The 19,869-nt window shown below is 40.5% G+C and overlaps 1 protein-coding gene across 2 annotated transcripts in view; it reads right to left on the reverse strand.

Annotated features, from left to right (window-relative positions):
* ELP1 (elongator complex protein 1) overlaps positions 1-19,869 on the reverse strand; it is a 62,545-nt gene that overhangs the window by 31,645 nt on the left and 11,031 nt on the right. Inside the window, exons 7-22 of one of the 2 annotated variants that reach the window (XM_032634566.1) lie at positions 17,701-17,797; positions 16,670-16,760; positions 15,465-15,588; positions 14,431-14,524; positions 10,997-11,227; positions 9,634-9,804; positions 8,739-8,838; positions 6,804-6,986; positions 4,502-4,608; positions 3,857-3,960; positions 2,613-2,666; positions 2,415-2,520; positions 1,451-1,566; positions 1,015-1,088; positions 192-270; positions 11-90 (exon numbers count right to left, since the gene is read on the reverse strand). In XM_032634566.1, coding sequence (XP_032490457.1) covers positions 11-90; positions 192-270; positions 1,015-1,088; positions 1,451-1,566; positions 2,415-2,520; positions 2,613-2,666; positions 3,857-3,960; positions 4,502-4,608; positions 6,804-6,986; positions 8,739-8,838; positions 9,634-9,804; positions 10,997-11,227; positions 14,431-14,524; positions 15,465-15,588; positions 16,670-16,760; positions 17,701-17,797 — 1,811 coding nt within the window. The remainder of the gene's footprint in view (positions 1-10; positions 91-191; positions 271-1,014; positions 1,089-1,450; positions 1,567-2,414; positions 2,521-2,612; positions 2,667-3,856; positions 3,961-4,501; positions 4,609-6,803; positions 6,987-8,738; positions 8,839-9,633; positions 9,805-10,996; positions 11,228-14,430; positions 14,525-15,464; positions 15,589-16,669; positions 16,761-17,700; positions 17,798-19,869) is intronic. The other variant, XM_032634567.1, reaches the window with a different exon arrangement.

Genomic DNA, 19,869 nt, shown 5'->3' on the forward strand with positions numbered 1-19,869 from the left:
AAATACTTACTTCAATTCTGTGAAAAACAGATTAATATGATTTACAGAGTCTATCTGTCTTATGAAGGTTTCCACATTTTCAAGAAACACCTACCCAAGAAAAGAATAAAAAAAGGTAAAACATTTTAGTTCAGATCATCTTAGTTCAAGTCTATGGTAAGCTATGATAAATATCAGATTTAGAATGTTACCTTAGGGTTATGATCATGAATCAGATTGAGATTAATTCTCAGTTTTCTCATGCATTCAAATGCTTCTTTAAACATTAGCCTGTGAAGAGACAGAAAATGGACAGAGAGGGCATTTCACAAAAAGTAAGCTCCCTGGACTCAGCATATTTTCATAATGATATAAACCAGTTAAAATTAAGACTATAGCCCAACTACTACTGGAATTCTACTCTGAAATCATAGAATGAAAAAAATCAGGGACCAGATTCATCTACCATCCTAAAAGGTGTGATTTAGTCATCATGGCCGGTTGAGGACTATATCCACACACACGCACACAAGAAAATCATTATGGAACTTAGAGCTACTTTCTTTTTTAACAAAATGTTAGTAAACATCTTTCCAATATAAAGTTTCCCCCAAATTCAGAGATTCAAACAATGGATCATTTCCTTCACAACAGTGGCTCAGGCATTTTTGGGTCACAGGCCTTTTTATAAGTCTGCTGAAAGCCTTGGGCCTTCTACCAAGAGAAATACACATAGACACAGGATGGTGCAAAAATTCCCCGGGTTCATAGGCCATCTAAAGCCTGTATCGTTCCCCTTAGGCTAGGAAGCCCTGTTTCGTACAATGAGCCTCATGATCCCTTCTGCTAGGAATGTTTATTACACCACACGATATAAGAATCAAAGTGTGAAAAAAAGAGAGCCTCTGAGAACCTGATTGAAGATATATGTAATGAAAGATTTAAAGACTTTTAAGTTTTAAAAATCTTAAATACTTGCTGTCTTCATACATAAGTCATAACAATAAGCTAACTACTCATATACATGGTACTTACTTGTCCAACCACTTCCGAATTTGAGCTAAAACCAGGGCTCGATGATGAACAACTTCTAAGTTTCCCCTTGGCATCTTAAAATAAATCAAATCAATAACATTTTTAACTAAATAGAAAAAAATTAAATACCCAGGATATACAATTTTACCTAACTCTTAGAGAACTAACACAACACTGTAAAATGAGCATATCTTTGGCAAAATTTAGTTATGCTCAAAATTTATTTTGATTTTTAAGAGAAGTTTCCCTCTTAGCCTTACGGGGCAGAACCTGTATTAACACTCCTTTGTATAAAGCTAACAGAGAACTTAGCAAAGAAAGGCTTATAATAACTTAACAAAAATGATAAGACAGCTTAAAATATAATCCACAAGAATTCTGTTTGGTATTTACTGTCAAATGACTATCAGAAACATAGCCTGAAAAATCAGCTTACCTGTAATATAAGCTTTGTGTCCTGGGGCACAACAGTGACAATGCGTGAACCCCTCTCCACCTTCCGCAGAGATTCCCCATTAGACACATGGCTGCTGCTCAGACCTGCCTGTAATGCTAAAGACACCATAGGCTAAGCCTTAAGAATCACTGTCAGGACAAGCCACTCTCCACTAACCACAGCTGAAACTGCATGTTATCCAAAGTAGAAGGAAGCCATTAACAACTAAGCCGTACTGCTCTCTTACTCAGCCTCAAGACCATTAGCCCCTCTGATAAACAATCTTATCCCAGAATTTTGTGCTCTCACAGAGCCCTCATGCACATGCCCATACACAACGTCTCAACTGATATGGAAAACACAGGGAGGACTGGGCACCTTCTCTCTGTCTTAGTGTACTGATAAAGCTACGATTGTATCAGTGAAAGATTCCCTGTTTCCAAGTTATCAATAGAAGCAAAGAAAATAAGTGGGCTTTTTCTTTTTCATAAGAAAATTGTGTGCGTGCGCACACATACACGCTGGGCGGGGGGACGTGGAGCACAGAAAAAAATGCAGCCGATTTCCTACGAGCCATGAGATGGAGTCCTTCAGATATACAATGGAGGGTTGCCACAGTGAGAAAAGGAAGATTACAAAGAAGATTGAGCATATTGCCAGTTTGGTGCCTACATGGTAATTCAAAGTAAAATATTAGTTATATTAAAAAATTTCCTGAAAATTGTTTTTTTTACCTTAGGATGTGCTGCTTAAGGAAGGACCTCCTTCTCTTTGCTAACTGATGTGGAGTGATTCAACTGAGATATCATGTTGCGATCAGGGGCTAAGTAAATGAACTTGAGAAGTTTTCTCCAGTCTAGGACTCCACGATAAAAAGCCAAAGTATGCAACAATCTTAAGTCATCAAGACTTAAGAACTTATTAGAACAGGGACTACTTTCTATTTTATACACTGAAAACTTACTTTTCAATGATGCATCTCTCAGGCAAAAACACTGGCAAGTATGGGAATGAGTTGTCAACAATAAAAACTCATCATATACTGCAAATGATGTGATATTTGAAGCAACCTACAAAAGGTCAGGGAGGCAAAGGGGAGAGTTAGCTATATTACTTGGAGCCAAGACTGAAAAAGATCCAGTATCAGAACAAGCCTTGATACCTCAGTGTCATTGATGAAAAAGCGACATCTATCAGTCAGACCGAGGACACATTCCTACAAAGAAATAAAATATGAAATTACAAACAATTCTAACCAAACTAGTTAAACCAAACTTTTCTATTACATGGTTCCATTGCCCTATGATTTCACATCTAGGTCCTTGTAACGGGGACTGAAGATGCCTAAGATGTGGTCGGTCCAGTGCAAAGTGTGCTATGACGCCATCCAGTGCATCAGCAAGCCCTGCCGTTTCCATCTCCTATGCATGTCTCAAACGTATCACTTTTTGGCCCCTCACTGCCTCCACTCACAGCCACTTCCACTCTCCTCCCTTTCAACCTACTCTCTACTGGGCAGCCAGGATAACCTTTCAAACCATGAAGCACATCACACTACTCCCTGATTAAAATCATCAATTTCCAATCTATGTTAAATGAGCAAAGCCACACTCTTTCCCACGGCCTATCACTAAGGACTAGCCATTGCTTCCGTTAGGTTCCTTGAGTAAGCTGAGCTCTTCTAAGCTCACAGTATGGATAGTTCCTCCTCCCTGGAACTCTCCCTTTCTTAGAGATAGAGCTTTCTTTTTCTTCACATCTCAGCACATACACCACCACCTCCTAGAGGCTTTCCCAGACCACCAAAAGTTGGTCTCCCCATCCTCACAGCTACCATCCTCTAACTAGCCTCAAACACTTCTCTATTCTCTACCATTACACCCTGCTCATTTACTTCATTCTATCAGAAGGGACAGCCATACCCGTATTGATAGATTAAAAATTCCAGAAGGGCAGGGACTAGTCAGCTGTTTGGTTTTGTAACCACTGTATCTACCACCGGCCACAATTATAGGCATTCTAATATTTGATGAATGATAACCTACTGAATACTAGTTTCAAGATTACATTTCTGTTGTCCCCAAAAGTTACTTATAAACTAACTTTGAATGTTTTGTACAAATGGGGATAAACGTCTGCCAATTGCATTTTTCTATTTTTGAATTTATACTTCCAAGGAAAGGAATCAACTAACTACTACATGCAATCTCTTAATCCCATTTCAGAGATTTAGAGGCTGAGGCTCAGGAAAATTCTCATTGTTGAGAGTGAGTAACTTCTCATTGTTGCCTTGAGATTTACTGGACACTCAGGTCCACCTCCAAAGTACACACTCTTTCTACTTAATGCTATCAGTTCCTGGGTCACTGCTCTAAGTGGTAAGTTTTTCTGCCTGTGTTTACTTACCTCTCCTCCAACCATGGCCAGTTCGGTCTGTGTGCACGGATAAGGAAATCGAACAGGAAATCCACCAGGGTTCTTCCATGGTTCAACAGCCAGAGAGGGTGATTCTGCAGGATTGGCAGATGAGGTTTACCAAGAGCTGATCCGCTCTTTGTAAAAAAAAACTGTTACATTAATACTTGCTAAAATACTTAACATGCAATTTAAATCACTTTCCAAATGTGTTTTGGAAACTCAGTAAAGTACTCCAGTTCATTACAAGAGAAAATACAGGGAGAACACACCAGCTGATTCTACTCTATAGATTAGGGTTTTTCAGGGTAGTTAAAAGACCTAATAATCACGGCAACACTGATAAGATACAAGTATATGTACTCAAGAATTAAATATCTACGTAAGTCATAAACATGCTTTCCTTTTTATTTTTTTGTGGTACGCGGGCCTCTCACTGCTGTGGCCCCTCCCACTGTGGAGCATAGGCTCCGGACGCGCAGGCTCAGCGGCCATGGCTCACGGGCCCAGCCGCTCTGCGGCATGTGGGATCATCCCGGACCAGGGCACGTACCCGTGTCCCCTACATCGGCAGGCGGACTCTCAACCACTGCGCCACCAGGGAAGCCCCCGCTTTCCTAACATTTTGATACTCACCCCAAAGGTACTTAAGTATCTGACCACCAGCCACCTGCAGTGCTACTGACTTGGTCTTGGAGTTGCAACACAGACTGATTATGACCCCATCCACTGTCACAGATGAACTGACAAGAGTAAAACAAAAAACAAAGGAAGTGAAGGAGGTGTGAACAGACTGTTTTTCTCAAAAGTAGTGACATTTCATTGATTTTGCAAAACAGAAAAAGAAGCAATTTTCCTTTGGTGCTGCACTGCCTACTTCAATATAACATAAACATAATAAATGCACACACATACGTATATACACACTAATAGATAAACTATTGCAAGCGCAAGCCCAAATAAAGCAATTACCTGTCACATGACATTTTCCACAATGTCAGTAAGTAGGTGTCTACATTGTGAGGTCATCACTCCTATTCTGGCAGCAACTTTATATAACTTATTGCAACTTATTTCAATTTATTGCATTAAATAAAGCAGTGAATCTGTGGGAAAGTAAGCACGCTTAATACCTATATTGCTATTATATTCATTCATAGAAATCTGTGGGTCTCCCTTAATGGGAAGAGAGGAATCTGTTATTGCCATTATATTTTTTCCTGAGTCAATGAACCAAGAGTAGACATGTCTTAAAGGAAGTGGAAGAGGTATGATAAAAGCAAATGGTGCCAATGCTAACATTTATTCAAAGAGTTTTAAACAAATCTACAAAAACCCCCAAGATGCCACAAATTTGGGGAGGATAAGTTATCTGAGAAGTTAAAGGAATAGACTCTGGAGGTGCAATGGCTGGGACTGGATCCTGGCTCCACCTGCGTTATCTCAGGCAAGTTACTTAAACTGCTCTGTGCCTCAGCTGTCTCAGCTGTTAAATGAGGGCGCCAACAGTACATACTTCAGAGAGGTGTTGTGAGAAATAAGTGAGTTAATATAGGAAAAGCACTTAAAAGGGTACCTTTTACAAAGCACAAGCTATAGTAAATGTAAGGTATAAGCTAATTGGGGGACTATATATTTGTCAAAGACATTAACATTTTGTATGAACAAAATAGCCTTTTTTGAGAAACAAAAGTCAAAGCAGCAGAAATATATTTTAAATGACTTCTCACTTCCTTTATAGCAAATGAGATGACCGCATTTACCTTCTACAAGATAATGATAAAAAATTTCAAATTTTTATTAGTAGAAACATGCATAATTTAGGCATTTCTAATGTAAATTGCTCTGTTTTCCAAAGGAAGCCCCTGTTAAGTCTGCATGCAGCTAGAACATATTCTGCATTCAGACATATGCACAAAACCTTTAAAAATGTGAAGCATTACTGGGACTTCCCTGGGGGGCCAGCGGTTAAGACTCCATGCTCCCAATGCAGGGAGCCCGGGTTGGATCCCTGGGTGGGGAACTAGATCCCACATGATGCAACTAAAAAAGATCCTGCGTGCCACAACTAAGACCTGGCGCAGCCAAAATAAATCATAAATAAATATTTTTTTAAAAATACGAAGCAGTATCCTTCAAAGATTAGTTAATGACTGCATTTGGAATATGCTTCATGTATACAATAAAGAAAGGTTCCTAATTTTGCAACAACTGTTTTCAGAATTTAAACCTAACCAGCAGAACTTTAATTACATGTGAATCTGGGGATTACTATCAATGTATGCCGAAGGTGCCGAGTTTTGGAAACCTGAGGATTTCTCGGAGCTGTCCACACAACGCTATCTGGTGCACGACAGGGCTTGCGATACAGAAAACAACATTCATTAATGAAACCTGTTACGTGACAAAGATGCAGTCGGGAATCAAAATGAAACTCAGGGCCAGGGAGCTATGAAATTTTAGCAAAGAAAAACAGAAAAGGCTTTCTAGTAATAAATGCAATCAAGTGCCAAACAAAATGTATAGGAGGCTGGAAGAAGTATTTTGAAGTCACTAAATCAAAATGAAGTGCATATATATAGATCTCATAGTCGATTTTAATAACTAACAAGGGTAATTAGAGTGGCTAATTCTCATAGGCTAATAATTACTCTGCTGGAATATAAGGTGAATGAAAATTTTTAACACACCTTAAAAATGTTTTGCCTCATCTCTTGGCATTTGTGCTATTTTTCACCACTTCTTGATGTATTTTAGTCTATATTTTGACATGACTAAAAACTAGACTTAACCCTCTTGCTAAGTATGTCTAAAAAGGAAGCCACTGCCCCTCAACCCTGCTCACTGGAAGTAAAAAAAAAAAAAGTCCCATGCTCATAAAAGAAGCCTAACTCTATCTGCTTATTAACACATGGAATACAGCGAATTGTTGGAATACCTAATGTTGAGCTGTCCCTGCTCGTCATCCATCGCAGAAGGGGCCACAGTCAGATGGTGAATGACAGACTGCGGGCTGGACTGACTGTGGCTCACAGCCAGGAAAACGTCTTCCTGAACCCAGGTGAGAAGGCCGAGCTTCAGTGGGTTTACTTCTTCATCTTCACTGTTCTCAAACTGAATTCTGTTTTAAACATCGAAGAATTTTCAAAACATGAATAAAACTTTAACATCACCGAGATTTTCCTGAATGAAGGATGAACCATTTTATATATAGTCAACTCCTAATTATTTGGAGGGACAAAACCTGAGGTAATGCCCAACACCAGAAAATCCAAAAATAATGCTTGCCTGGCTTAAGAATACATTTTTCTAGTATTTAAAATTAACTATCTTATACTCTGAGATCTTTAGATTTGAAGAGAACATTTCAAGAAACTGACTACACAAGAAAAACTGACTGCCCCAGGCCCTACACTAACAAACCCCAGCAGTCTTCCATTGTTACCATTCACCAGCATTCAAACCAGGCTTCAGCAGATGTTTAGGTCTCAGCTGAACAGATCCTAAGCATCTCGAATCAAAATGACTAATTCGTTTGGGAGATGACTTCTTTGCCGCTAATGCCTTCCTCCTGTAGCATTCAGACACTGGAGGAGGGCCTGTTTTTACTACTTCACGTGGGAACTCACAATGGCTCCTTCCTGCCTTTCAGCTCAAGCAGCAGATCCTCGGCACCCACTGAAGCTGAGTCACTAGTCTGATCTTCCTCCTCAACCAGCTCTCCCTGGACTCAGTCTCTTCACTGCATTCAGCCCCACGCAGGAGCATTCCTGCCTCGGGTTCTCACTGACACTCTTCTGTCCACCACACTTAACATTCTCAATCCTATGGCAATCCTAAACCTATCTCTTTTTCAAGGTTCAAGGTAAGTTATTTATGCCCTTCATGAAATCTTCTCTAAATGACTTAGAGCTACCCTTCTCACAATTTTTTAAAAAATGAAACTATATTCTCAATTTCCCCATGCTTTCTAGTTTGCCTTAAATCTGTCCTCTAAACGTTCAAGTCTGTGAAATGAAATAATCCATGTACATGCTCTTTGAAAAACTACTAAGCATTATATAGACAGCTCCCAAATCATACACAGGTAGGAAATATAGTCATTAAATACATTGCATATATTGGCATTTAAGAAACATTTTGTGATATTCAGTTATTTGCTCATTATTCCCATTAATTTAGAAATAAATGCGCCCAGGAGACAAAGTACTGCGTTAGTTAAGAACATGGGCTTATTAAATAGAACACAGTCAAATTCTGGGTTCTCACAGAGATGGACTTATAATTAATAATGTGGCTTCTGGGTCATTTTACAATGCCTGTAGTGCACCTGAGGTATTCAATTATATCCAACCGTTTGTAGTACTGTTTCAATAGGAAAATGCATTCTGATTTGCAACACGAGAGCCTCAAAACAGCAACCAAAAGTTCTGCATTGTAGGATGAGACAAACTAGAGACTGCATGAGGTCAGCCGCACATTAACAATGTAACAATTAACATTAACAATGTAACAATTAACCATGTACGTATCCTCATTTGTGTAAGCAAATGCACTCTGCTCTACCATCTGCATCTCCATCTTTCCCATGGGATTTTCCCTGTTGAAAATCCCCCCAGGGATGTTGGGGGAATGGGTTCTAAGTCAGCCTAAGACTTATGCTCCATTGCCACCCATCAGCATATATGATATTCAGATATATAGGTAACTGACTTCTCCAACCAGGCTGTAAAACCAGGACCAAGGTGTTGTATCCACTTCTTGTTCCACTGAGCAACAGGCACGGGATAAGATAATAACAGCTGGCTGAATTTAGGACTAAATGCTGGCTGCTTCTGTGCCCAGAGGTCCAAGGCAACTAAGAACAACCTACTTGTAGCTCTTGTCCAGATGAGGTGTTCTAAGAGAAATTTTAAATCCATTTCCACCCACAGCTCCCAGTTTCACCGTAGAGTCTATGTTTGGACTATCACCTAGGGAAAAAAAATGCAAATACTATCATAGTAAACTACAAACATTTTTCCTGATACAAAGGATATGGGGTTCTGCATTTAATGGGCTCTAGCAGGTAATCCACTTTACAAATAAAGCAATCTAGAAAATAACCACATCTCAACCTCTTTCTTAAATTAAATTTCTGCCTACTTTTCAGGCTAAGAATTCAAAACTTATTTGAAAACAAGGCTACCACTGCCATGAGCCAGTATAGCGTACAATACAACCATAGAATTCACAAATTTCAGGTTCTTCAAGTATAGCAGGAAAGCAACTAGAAACTGGCAGCAATGGGACTGTGGAAAGACAACTAGATTAGACGCTAAAACACCTAAGTAGAGGTCCTTGTCCTTTCTTGCTCAAGCAGACTGCAAACCCTCCGGCATGCTGTTCCCTCATCTATAAAACAGAAAAACTCCACCTCTGACACAGCTCCTAAAAAGCTGTGAGATCAACTGAAAATATGTGCAATGGCAATGTTAAGGATGTAATGAGATACTACGTTCTTTCTAGGGTTGAGAATTATTCTTAAATAACTAACCCTTCAAATTCAACAAAGCAAAAGGAATTGTTCTTATTAGCCAGAGTAGGATTGAACACCCCCCACAAACACAGACAAAACCCTGCAAGTCAATTAAACATCACAGTAAGAATGATATTAATTATAAACTTCAAAATTTTTGGAAGCCCTAGAGCTAATGCAACACCAAACTAATTTGCTTTGATGTAGGAGATTTGATTCAGAACATCCTGATAACAGTTTTTGAACATACCACATTTATAAACAGAAATCTGGTTACTGGCATCGAGGACAGCGAGGTCATTGCTCTTTTTAGGGTGTGCCGAGAACATGATTTGATTTACAGGGTGTGGGAGCAGCAGTCGGTAGGTGCACATGGGAGGCGGAACCACACTCTGCCGGAAGACTGTCACCAATACCCTGTCTGCACGCGAGAGAGAAAGAGGATGAGACACATGGATGTTCAATTCGTAAAACAACGCATCTGAACAGCACAGTACCAGATGTAAGCAAATGCACTCTGCTCTACCATCTGCATCTCCATCTTTCCCATGGGATTTTCCATGGTGGAAAATATTAATAATGGTGGTAGAAAATATACAGCGATTCTTAAAAGTAACTGTTGGTGTTTTTATCATGAATAAGCTTAAATACACTGTAGAGGAGGGAAGTAAGTGTCAGAGCTCTGTCTATATCTGGCTATTGTCACCTCCAGGCCTATAGCAGTCCATCTCGGGGCTTGGAGTTTCAGGTGCCAGGGATTAGGGTAAGCAGGCCAAAAGGTCAGAGTTCTAGCTTTAAACCTGGGCCTGCAACCAAGCCAGAATAAACCAAAATCCTTAAAGCACTTCCCTGTGCATGGATCTGGTAATAAGGCATATGTGCTTAAGTCCTCTATATAGAACATATGATTGTAAAATCAGTATTATGATCACGACATAGAACATAAATTAGTACATCAACTCACGTTACAACCTTAGAAGCAAGTTTTCCTTTAGGTCATCAGCAATAAATAAACTGTCTATTCAGGAAAGACTGACTTTCCCTAGTTTCTTTCCCCTCACTAAACAAAAACCCTCAACCTAATTAAAAAACACCAATCCAATCCGAGTACTAGGCAAATGTCTGTAACTTGAACTGAAGATACTGGAAAGGTATATAATTAGCAAGCAAATTATATATATAAATTAAATATATATCAAAAAATAAAGCAACATAATGGAGTGGTGTGAGGGTCAATGCAACTCTATGTCAGGGCACAAAGACAAGGCTGACACACCAACGCCAGAAGCCTACTGTTGTCTTCCTCTCCACCCAGGGTCAGAAACGTCAATGTCTTCAAAGCCCAGACAAGTAAATGTGTAAAGGCCATGGTTGTAGTAGAAAAGGGAGTTGAGGGAGGCAGGGGGAGAGGAGAGACCATGGTTCTCAGGGGAGTACACGCCTCACCTAAGGGCGTTCCCATTCAATCGAAACCAAAACAAGTAAAAACAAACCAAACAACCAGAATAATCAATCAAATAAAAATCCTGCACTGTTTCAGTCAAACTACCACATCTGCAGGCTCCTGGCTCAGGCCCCCTGCGGGCCCAAGGACACACTTTCCAGCTCCTTACTTCCATCAACAACAGCCACATTTGCCATGTCACTTAAATTCTCTCCTGAGCTCCGGTCAGTCGTCCAGTGCCAGTCATAGCAGAGGTAATGCCAGCCTTGACAGAGAACATGCAGCCGGTATGGGGTCACCGGGTCCCACATCAGAGACACAATCTTGCTCTTCCCACAGGTGCTGAAGGGCAGGCTTTGCTTGAGATACCAGTGATAGTTTCCAACAGTCCAGAGCTGAACTGCAGGGGAAAAGGAAAAGGAGGCCATCAGAGGCAGGGGTCTGAGGACCAGACTTCGTACCGCTTGCTAGAGAGGGATGAGGACACCCTTTTCTTTTTCAAATGACCCTTTCTGCTCAGCCTCTTCATTAAGATAATAATATTAACAATAATTGTTAAAGTATAGTTTGTCATGAGGATAAAATATTAAGCATCAATAAGGTCAGAAGCACATGTGTTCATTTCTACCTCTACCTTCAAACTTTATGATCATGATGATGGGAGGCTCCTACCATAGGACAGTGCTTTAGTGAGTTGTTTTTTTCATAAAGACTTAGAAAGAAGAAAATTTGGCAATTAGATTAAAAGTATTAAAACACTCAATCCAAGAGCACTAGACTAGCATCACTATGTTGTATTACACTTAAGACGCTTATTATTTTCTTCCAGGTGTTTTGCATGCAGTTATGTCCAAGAGAGATTAGCATGCAATTACCCGTAAAAGAACAAGACCAAAACCTGTAGTGTGCAGGAAATAGGAAGAAGTTGGTCAAAGAGTACAAACCCTTCAGTCACACGTTCCAGAGATCTAATGTATAGCATGGTGACTACAGTTAACAATACTGTATTGTATACTTGAAAGTTGCCACAAGAGTAGATTTAAAATGTTCCCACCGGGCTTCCCTGGTGGTGCAGTGGTTAAGAATCCGCCTGCCAATGCAGGGGACACGGGTTCGAGCTCTGGTCTGGGACGATCCCACATGCCACGGAGCAACTAAGCCCGTATGCCACAACTACTGAGCCTGCGCTCTAGAGCCCACGAGCCACAACTACTGAGCTCATGTGCCACAACTACTGAGCCTGTGTGCCACAACTACTGAAGCTTGCATGGAGGCAAGTGGAGCAACTAAGCCCATGCGCCACAACTACTGAGCCTGCGCTCTAGAGCCTGTGCTCCGTGACAAGAGAAGCCACCACAATGAGAAGCCCGCGCACCGCACCGAAGAGTAGCCCCTGCTCACCACAACTGGAGAAAGCCCGCACGCAGCAGTGAAGACCCAACGCAGCCAAAAGAAAGTTCTCACCATACAACAAAAATGGTAATTATGCGAAGTGAAGGATGAGTTAATCAACCTTACTGTGGCAAACATTTCACAGTACATGCATGCATCAAATCATCACATTGTAGCTCCTGAATGTACACGTTATATGTCAATTATATCTCAGTAAAGCTGGAAAAAAAAGACCTAATCATGTCAAAGCCAACCTCTGTTAAACAGATGACACACATAAATGAAGATTTTAATTATATTAAGAAATTTCTTTTCTTTAAACATCTCCCTCATCACTAATTCTTAACCCAGCAATCACAGCAAGTCCAACCTAGTTCTCAAACGAGGCTACCACAATACTTCAACCTACCTCTGGGTTACGTTAGACTACATGCTCATGCTCTGTGAGGACAGATGCTGTGGCTGTTCTTGCAGCTGCACATTTATCCTGAGCGTATCACAGGGCCAGCCGTTAACACCTGGTTAATCAGTGGTTCTCAACTCTGGCTACACGTTAAAAAATCACCTGGGGACTTCCCTGGTGGCACAGTGGTTAAGAATCCGCCTGCCAAAGCAGGGGACATGGGTTCGAGACCTAGTCTGGGAAGATCCCACATGCCGCGGAACAGCTAAGCCCATGCGCCACAACTACTGAAGCCTGTGCACCTAGAGCCCGTGCTCCACAACAAGAGAAGCTACTGCAATGAGAAGCCCATGCAGCACAAGGAAGAGTGGCCCCCACTCGCTGCAACTAGAGACAGTCCGCGCACAGCAACGAAGACCCAACACAGCCAAAAATAAATAAATAAATAAAATTAAAAATAAATAAGTAAATAAATGTGTTTACAAAAAAAAATCACCTGGAAGCTTTTTTTTTTTAATTTAATACTGATGTATAGTCCCCATTATAACACACTGAGAGCAGCTCTGAAATAAGACATTGGTAGCATTTTTTTTTTCCTAAAGCTGCAGCCAGGGTTGAGAACTATTGTGTTGAATGAATAAATGAATGAATGAACTTCTCAATAACATTTCAGTTAAAGTTCTATTGATTAAAAAGTTTGAAAGCCATTCAGAAAATAATCAAGCAAATGAAAAGATTTATGAAAAAAATGTTCAGTGCACTGCTATTGATGACAGTGAAAAATTACAAAACTTTAAATGTCTAACAACTAAGATTTAATAAACTGTAGCATAAATGAATATATAGCAATTTAAAATGACACAGATAGATATCTGAAATGGAAAGTTTGTGACACACTGTAAAAGCAAGTTACAAAACTGCAGGTATCATACCTACATATTTAACAAAAATGAGATCATAGTTTTACTGAGATGTATACATAAAATCTGGAAGACAAGAAACTTTAAATAGTGATTATTACTGAGTGACAGAATTACGGAAGAACTCTTCTTCTTCGCATCTTTATTTTCTAATGCTTTCACATATTAAATATACACTGGAAAATACATATTTACAATTTGATTTGCAATTTAAAAGCTATAGAAGATTCTTACTTATATCTAATCTCATTTCTCTTTCACTTCCACAGTATTCCTTTGGCTAGCATTTTTATTTGCTACAGTGGTACCATCCATGAAGAGAAAGCACTGATGACTTGTGATAATTTACATGTCAACTTGGCTAGGCTATGGTGTCTAGTTGTTTGATCAAACACTAGTCTAGACGTTGCTGGGAAGGTATTCTGCGGATGTGATTAACCTTTATAATCAGCTGACTTTAAGTACAGCAGACTATCCTCCATAATGTGGATAAATCTCAACCAAAGAGTTCATAGAGCCTAAGAGCAAAAACTAAGGCCTCCCATGAAAAACGGAATTTTGCCTCAAGACTGTAACAGAGAATCTTGCCCGAGTTTCCAGACTGTGGGCCTGTCCCACAGATTTTGGACTCAAGACTGCAACATCAACTCTTCACTGAATTTCCAACCAGCCAGCTTACCCTGATTCTATTTCTCTAGAGACCCTGCCTGATACATAACTGAAATCCATCCCACCAAAAGCTAACCACTCCCTCATCTCTACCTACCCCCCTCAGTTATCTCTGATTCCATTACAAGACTAAGTGAAAAGGATAAAGGAAACTCCGTGGCCTACTACTTTCAATTACATTTTATGGGGCAGGAGGCTGAGGTACTAGAGCTGTCTTACCATAGGTTTTTAGAGTGGAATTTTCTTCCCTCTGAAGGTCTTCCAGCCAAACTGCAAGCACAGTGGAATCTGCATTCCAGAGAAGGTCATTAACCTAGGAGGGAAAAAAGACCTGTCACTGGCCTTTATGTATTTATCTCAAAATCTTTATGATAGCTGAATTCCCTGCTCTCACAAGGCAAATAATCCCACACTTGAGTTGATCCCTAGCTGTAAATTACTAACCTATGGAGTTATTAAAAAAACCTCTGTCATCATATGTAGAGGACTTCAAAAAAATGCATTATGTTTAAATACTTAACCAAATGAAGGTGACATTTTTAGACAATCAAGAATATTTGAATATGGACTAGATATTAGATAATATTAAGGAATTATTACTAATTTTGTAAGGTATCATAATGGAATTGTGGTTGTATTAAGAAAAATGTTCTCAACTGTTAGAGAAATGAATATTGAAAATATGATTTTTAAAATTAAAACCCTAGGAAATTTTTACAAAGTGTGTGGGGGGGGCGGGGCAGAGAGTGAAGAATAGATGAAAATAATTTTGCAAAATGCTGGTACATATCTGTTGAAAGTAAGTAATAGGTACACAGGAGTTCATTAAACTCTTCTCTCAACTTTTAATATATTAAAATTTTTACATAATTAAAAATTACCATGATTTGTTTTCGCTCCAGTGAAAATCCAAATGGTACACAACCTCCTTAAGGTTTACATGTTAAAAATGGCAAGTATCTTTATCACTGGAAGAATTATGCTTTTGTCAAAATAAACAATAAAAACTGGCATTTCTATTTCCTTTCTGTGTTTTATCTAGCGTGAGGAAGGAACGCTATTTCTTCTCTACAAAATCTCCTTAGGAAAAACAATTTGGTTTGTAAAAAAGAAATTCAGTCATAGGAAGCCACTATTTTTATTACTGTCTACTCTGGGGCTTCTATTTACATACCCATATCAAATACAAATCTTCTTCTCTACAGCTGTGCAAAGTCCTCTAAATTTGATGGTAAAACAACTCAGGCACCTACCTTAACCTCATCTTTAAAGAAAGGAAGTGTAAAATGTCCATGGAGAAGTCCATTTTTCTCAAAAAACACAACATCCTGCTGATTGGGTTTATCTTGCGTAGATGCAATCAAACTGCCTGAGGGCCTTAAAGCAAACCCAGAGTGTTAGAGCATCCAAAAGCTCATCCAGCTGGCTAAGAACAAGATGAAATTCAGAGAAACACTTTTTTTCAGCAAAAACAAAAAGCCTCCATCCAAGGAAGTTTTAAATCCCATGTTTCCTGGCAAGCAGTCACCCTAGTGTGGGACTATATCTGCCCAGAGGACAGAGTGCCTTTTCCTGATTTGCACAAGGGCTCTATTTGCCCACAAAGACTCACAGATTGAGACTGCACTTGGGTGACTTTTTAAAAGAACCAATAAATTATTTAAACCATTCCCAGTATAATGTCCTATGAAACCATAAACTATTTCTCTTTCAATTATATGACTTCAGCAATATTACAGGCTCAGGTAGGTATTTTTAAAGACTTCTAAATCTACTGAAAACACCTTGATCGCCCATCTTGTTTGTATTTGTCTCTAGAGTTTTAATTCAAATACATTTCTCTCTTTTCTCTGTCATCCAATTGCCACTCAAATACTGGTGGGAAACAGATGTCTAAAACCTAGAGACCTAGGTTTTGCCTATAACAATGCTGCTGAGGCAGAAAATATTTCTTCTATCTATAATCAGGACAGCCATATATCATAAGCAGGTTGTGACCCGCACAAGGGTACTAGGCCAACAGGTGAATCGGGCCCAAATCCAGCCCACGTGTTCCTCAGCAAACAGGTTCCCTTAGTGTGGGAGTTTGTGCAGAGAAAGGAAGCCCTTTTCCTCGTTTGCACCAAAGCTCTGCTGCCCCACAGAAATTCACAGACTGCAACTTCCCTTCGAAGCACCACTTTCTGTTTTACACAGCGGCTTCAGGTAGGCCCCGCCTATAACCTACAAAATGTGTGGGCCTTGGAATGATGAGGTCTGTGAAGCTCAGAATCTACTATTCAAACCACATTCAGACTTCAGGGAACTAAAAAAGAAAGACACAGCCTTACAGCCAAATGAGAAACAGTAATTACCTCTTTGTGTTTTATAAACACCTACATCCAGTAGGTACCACCACTCCCACCCTAGTACCAAGAAATCTCTGGCAAGAAGTTACAAGGTTTCTTCTGCCACTCACTTCCAAGCCAGAGCAGGCCCCAGTCCTGCCACAGGCTCACTGGTTGACTGTAAAGCAAACTCCCGGCTCCACACTCTGACCTTTCGAGCCCCTGTGTAGTAGAGAGAGGGAGAAAGACAACAATGGCAAAATGTAAAGCATTGTGATAAATGTTGTCAAGTCTGAACTTCCAAACACCCTCCTTATTAATAAAAACTGTCATGATTTCACAGAGCCAATTAGATGAATCTTGTTAATTCATATCCAGGGCTTCCCTGGCGGCACAGTGGTTAAGAATCTGTCTGCGGGGCTTCCCTGGTGGCGCAGTGGTTGAGAGTCCACCTGCCGATGCAGGGGACACGGGTTCGTGCCCCAGTCCAGGAGGATCCCACATGCCACGGAGTGGCTGGGCCCGTGAGCCATGGCTGCTGAGCCTGCGCGTCTGGAGCCTGTGCTCCGCAACGGGAGAGGCCACAACAGTGAGAGGCCCATGTACCGCAAAAAAAAAAAAAAAAAAAAAAAAAAGAATCCATCTGCCAATGCATGGGACACGGGTTCAAGCCCTGGTCCGGGAAGATCCCACATGCTGCAGAGCAACTAAGCCCATGCGCCACAACTACTGAGCCTGCGCTCTAGAGTCCGCGAGCCACAACTACTGAGCCCATGCACCACAACTACTGAAGCCCACGCGCCTAGAGCCCGTGCTCCATAACAAGAGAAGCCACTGCAATGAGAAGCATGTGCACTGCAATGAAGAGTAGCCCCCGCTCGCCACAACTAGAGAAAGCCCGTGCGCGGAAACAAAAGACCCAACACAGCCAAAAATAAATAAATAAAATAAATTTATAAATAAATAATAAATTTTTAAAGATTTTTAAATGCTTTAAAAAAATTCATATCCAACTGGTAGGAGGCTGGGCCACATAGCCTCAAAGAACTCTTCTGATTCTTAGCTCTATATTCATTTAACACCTAAAGCAGCACATTGTTACCTCATGGGTGTAATGAAAGAAAACCCTCAAAGCAAAAGTAAGAAAAACTTATTTCCATACCTGTCTCTGGGCAAACAACACTCACAGCAAAAAACTGTCCATCACCACGCCAGGTAACTTGTGGTCTATGGTCATCCCAGGGCAAAGCAGACTCGTGCTAAAGAGAGGAAAAAACACAAATGTTACTGGTGGCCTTAAATGGCCCAGAATCAAACAAGCCTCAAGCTATTAAAGTTAAATCTTTTATATAAAGTTTAAGCTACCTAGAAATCGAGTTTCACAAAATCCTCAGGAACCCTTCCAGAAGGGCCCTTAGACCCAAAAATCAAGAGAAAAGAACTTAAAACCAAACCAAACAAAATCTTTCTCAGGACATTAAAAAGTGGCCTCCAAGCGTAACAACAGGGAAAAAGAGCTACAGATCTAGATATTAAAAATAACGAGCTGAGGAATCTATCAGGTAACTATATAAGGAAATTAATGTTTGTCTAAATTTAAGAAGGTAGAGTTTTATTCACTGAGTAAACTTCACAACGCTGCACAGAAGAGTTAAGAAGATGAGAGGAATATGGGCAGGGAAGAGCCAGAAGAGATAAAGCCAGCAGCAGTAATGAAAACATGGACAAGCTCCGCATTCTGCAGCACCGAAAGAAGAAAGGTTTCCAGTGCCACTTGCATCTCAGTCCCGAAAGCCTTGAAGACAGAAGCCAATTCTGTGGGACTGGGGACAAATGACCACCTGAGCATCCATCATCACATTCCAGTGACAGGCTAAGTCAGAATGGTGCTCGTGCCACAAACTGCAGAGTAGGGAAGACACAGCAGCCTAACAAGATTTATTCTCAATGAAACTGCCCTGTGGTATACACAAACTTCCTCTAGTGAAGGGTTAGGAGACAATATGAGTTACACAGAATGTAGCCAGAAATAAAGTAAGGATGGAAAATGTAACGGCAGGCAGTGTATGATTTCATCTATCCTAGAAGGTCAGCACAGGGAAATCTCCACATATAATATAGACAAAGTGCTTCCATTTGCTCAGGCCCACATCTGGGGATTATCCTCAATTCCTCTCTCTCTCTCTTACCCTACATCTGATCTATTATCAATAAATCCTGTAGCTCTATCCTTCAAAATGTATCCAGAAAGAAGGAAAACATAGTTTCATCCAGGAAGAGAAATCAGGAAAAAAAAGACTAATATATACATATGTAGGAAAAGTATAAAAACATGCACGTGAATGATCAACAGTGAACGCAGGGCAGCAGCTGCTTCTGGGGAGGAAGGGGGAGGGTATCAGGAAGGGATACAGAGTGCTTCATTTCTGTCTGTGGTGAGTTTTTTTTTTAAATGAATATTGGTGATAATTATTCTCTATGTGAAAAAAAACAACAAAACAACTTGGCAATAAAAAAGAAAAAAGGATCTTTCTAGGATGACTCATTCCCTAAGGTCTCCAAACAGCTTGTTTTACTAGAGCAGAAGAGATCTGTCCATTACCGCCCTCTACCTGTGAAACAGAGCAGGACCCAATGGTCCCCCCAACCCCATGTCCTCAGCCTGCCTTTTGTCTGCAGAAAAACTTTAGCCAAACAGTAAGTTTACTCAGAGAAGTGAGAAAATGCAGAAACAAAGGAAAACAGCCCAACATGACTAAATAATAATAGTTTAGGCATTAAGCACAGTCAAGGACCTTTTTAGTTCCTCCTCAAGGGCTACAGATAATATTCTGAGCCATATCCTGTGAGCTGTCTTATAGATACTGAAACGGCCACCAGGTGGAAGACATTAACTACATGATGACCAGACTGTGGCCATGACATAAGCTGCCACAAATCCAAGAACTGGCCTCCAAGAAATGGGAACAAACCGACCCTGGAAGTAAAGACTAACTGTACCTAATAATCAAGGTGATGCTGGTCAGACCACCGATGACCAATTTCAAGATGACTGTCAGAGCTGCCTGTACTGTTTCTGCATGTAGCGCCCCCTCGGCCTTTAAAGCTCTTGCCCACTGGTTGACAGGGAGGGGAGTCGGCCTTTGGACAAAAATCGCCCCCCCCCAACCCTCCCACCCCCCAGTTGCTGGCATCCAGCGGAATAAAGCAAACTTTCCTTTCCACCAACCTTGCCTCTTTATTGGCTTTAGAGCGGCGAGCAGCCAGACCCCACTTTTGGTAACACGTGGATACCTAAGAGCTCCTGGTGGGTAGCAGAACTTCTATTTGT

The sequence above is a fragment of the Phocoena sinus genome, chromosome 6 (genome assembly GCF_008692025.1).
Source record: "Phocoena sinus isolate mPhoSin1 chromosome 6, mPhoSin1.pri, whole genome shotgun sequence".
Taxonomy (NCBI): domain Eukaryota; kingdom Metazoa; phylum Chordata; class Mammalia; order Artiodactyla; family Phocoenidae; genus Phocoena; species Phocoena sinus.